This window comes from Priapulus caudatus, unplaced genomic scaffold (genome assembly GCF_000485595.1).
Source record: "Priapulus caudatus unplaced genomic scaffold, Priapulus_caudatus-5.0.1 Scaffold1715, whole genome shotgun sequence".
NCBI classification, from domain to species: domain Eukaryota; kingdom Metazoa; phylum Priapulida; class Priapulimorpha; order Priapulimorphida; family Priapulidae; genus Priapulus; species Priapulus caudatus.
Genome location: NW_014578776.1, coordinates 46,532 through 48,204, shown reverse-complemented (window position 1 = coordinate 48,204; position 1,673 = coordinate 46,532). Strand labels below are relative to the sequence as shown.

The 1,673-nt window shown below is 42.1% G+C and overlaps 1 protein-coding gene across 1 annotated transcript in view; it reads left to right on the top strand.

Moving 5' to 3' along the window:
* Positions 1-348: 348 nt before the first annotated feature.
* Positions 349-1,673, top strand: part of LOC106817411 (carboxypeptidase N subunit 2-like) — a 17,500-nt gene continuing 16,175 nt past the window's right edge. The window contains exons 1-2 of the mRNA XM_014822076.1: positions 349-443; positions 1,442-1,513. Of these exons, the coding sequence (XP_014677562.1) occupies positions 349-443; positions 1,442-1,513 (167 nt within the window). The remainder of the gene's footprint in view (positions 444-1,441; positions 1,514-1,673) is intronic.

Genomic DNA, 1,673 nt, shown 5'->3' with positions numbered 1-1,673 from the left:
GGATCAAGAAGAGGAAGTGGAGGTAGAGGAGGAGGAGGCGGAGGAAGAGGAGAAGGAGGAGGAGGTGAAGGTGGAGGAGGAGGTGTAGGAGGAGAGGGAGGAGGAGGAGGAGACGGATCAAGAAGAAGAGAAGTAAGAAGAGGAGGAAAAAAAGAAGAAAAAAGAAGACGACGAGGAGGAGGAAGAGGAGGAGGAGAAGGAGGAGGAAGAGTAGAAGGAGGAGAAGGAGGAGAAGGAGGAGAAGGAGAATATAAGACGGCGCTGCTTCAACCGCTGCTGCTGCTGCTGCTGCTACTGCTACCGTGTGTAGCCTCCATCTGCCCCCAAGGCTGTGAGTGTACGACGAAGATGTTCGAATATGGCATCACCGTAAACTGTAGCCAGGTGGCGCCACTCGCGTGGACGCGAGCAGCAGAGACGATGCCGTGGAATAGTGCACAAATGTAAGTAGATATTTTTCTAGTAAATGTGAGAAGCCATCTTTGCCCGATGGCTGAGTTGAAACCTTCTGGGTTATTATTAGGATTAGGATTAGGGTTCGTATTTTCGTAATTTTAGGGAAAACATTTACGTTGCCAATGACCATTGCGGCTGGGTGCGCATCACGCACATGACCGCATCTCTTTCTATAAAGAAATAATTACCTGCGGATAACGATGACGACGTTTACGATTCGAATCTTCTCCGAATTTAGAAAGAGATTAAAAAAAATATCCGCTAGCTTTTAGTAGGTCTCAGGGGAGAGATAGTGAATATAGAAATAAGTTGTGGATATAGAAATCAGTTAACCCTAACCCTAACCCTAATCCTAACCCTAATCCTAATCCTAACCCTAACCCTAACCCTAACCCTAACCCTATCCTTAATTCTAAAATAAAACAAAATTCGCCAAAAATAATAAAAAATAAAATAAATAAGAGACAAAATTAGCCAATCAGAGCCGTCCCCTAGCGGATCACTATCTCTCCTCTGTGCAAAATTCGCTAGCTTTTAGCTTTTTTGCGCAAATTGCAATTAAGGTGCTATCATGCGATATTGCTTCTCAGCGACTGAAGAACTAAAAATACGAATCTGTTTAATTACTACGATCAGTGTAAGGGACCGTCACAGTACAACGCCGCATCGCAAAAAACTCGTCGGAAAACAGTGTAGCTATTGCAGCAGTTGACGGCCCACTCGTGCTCAATTTAACAGACTACATATGGCAGCTCTATTGATCTATATGGTGATATCCCATCGTTTTACCAACACGTTGTATGCGTAAACGTTCTATATGTATTGCCCTATGATTTTCTATCCCTATTATTCATTCCTATTCTTTTATTTCATATCCTTATTCTTCTATTTTCTATCCCCCATATTTTTCTATTTTCTATCCGTATTCTTTTATTTCATATCCTTCTTCTTGTATTTTTTATTCCTATGTTCTTCTATTGTTTAGCTACCTGGAGAGCAACGGAATCATGCAGCTACCAAATGCGTCGCTCGCGAATGTCAACATCAGCTTTTCCTTGTAAGTAAAGCTCTCTTCTCTATCTCTATCTCTCTTTCTTTCTTTCTTACTTTATTTCTCTCACTCTCTTTCTTTCTTTCTTTCTCTCACTCTCTCGCTCTCTTTCTCTCTCTCTCTCTCTCTCTCTTTCTTATTCTTTCTCTCTCTCTCTCTCTCTCTC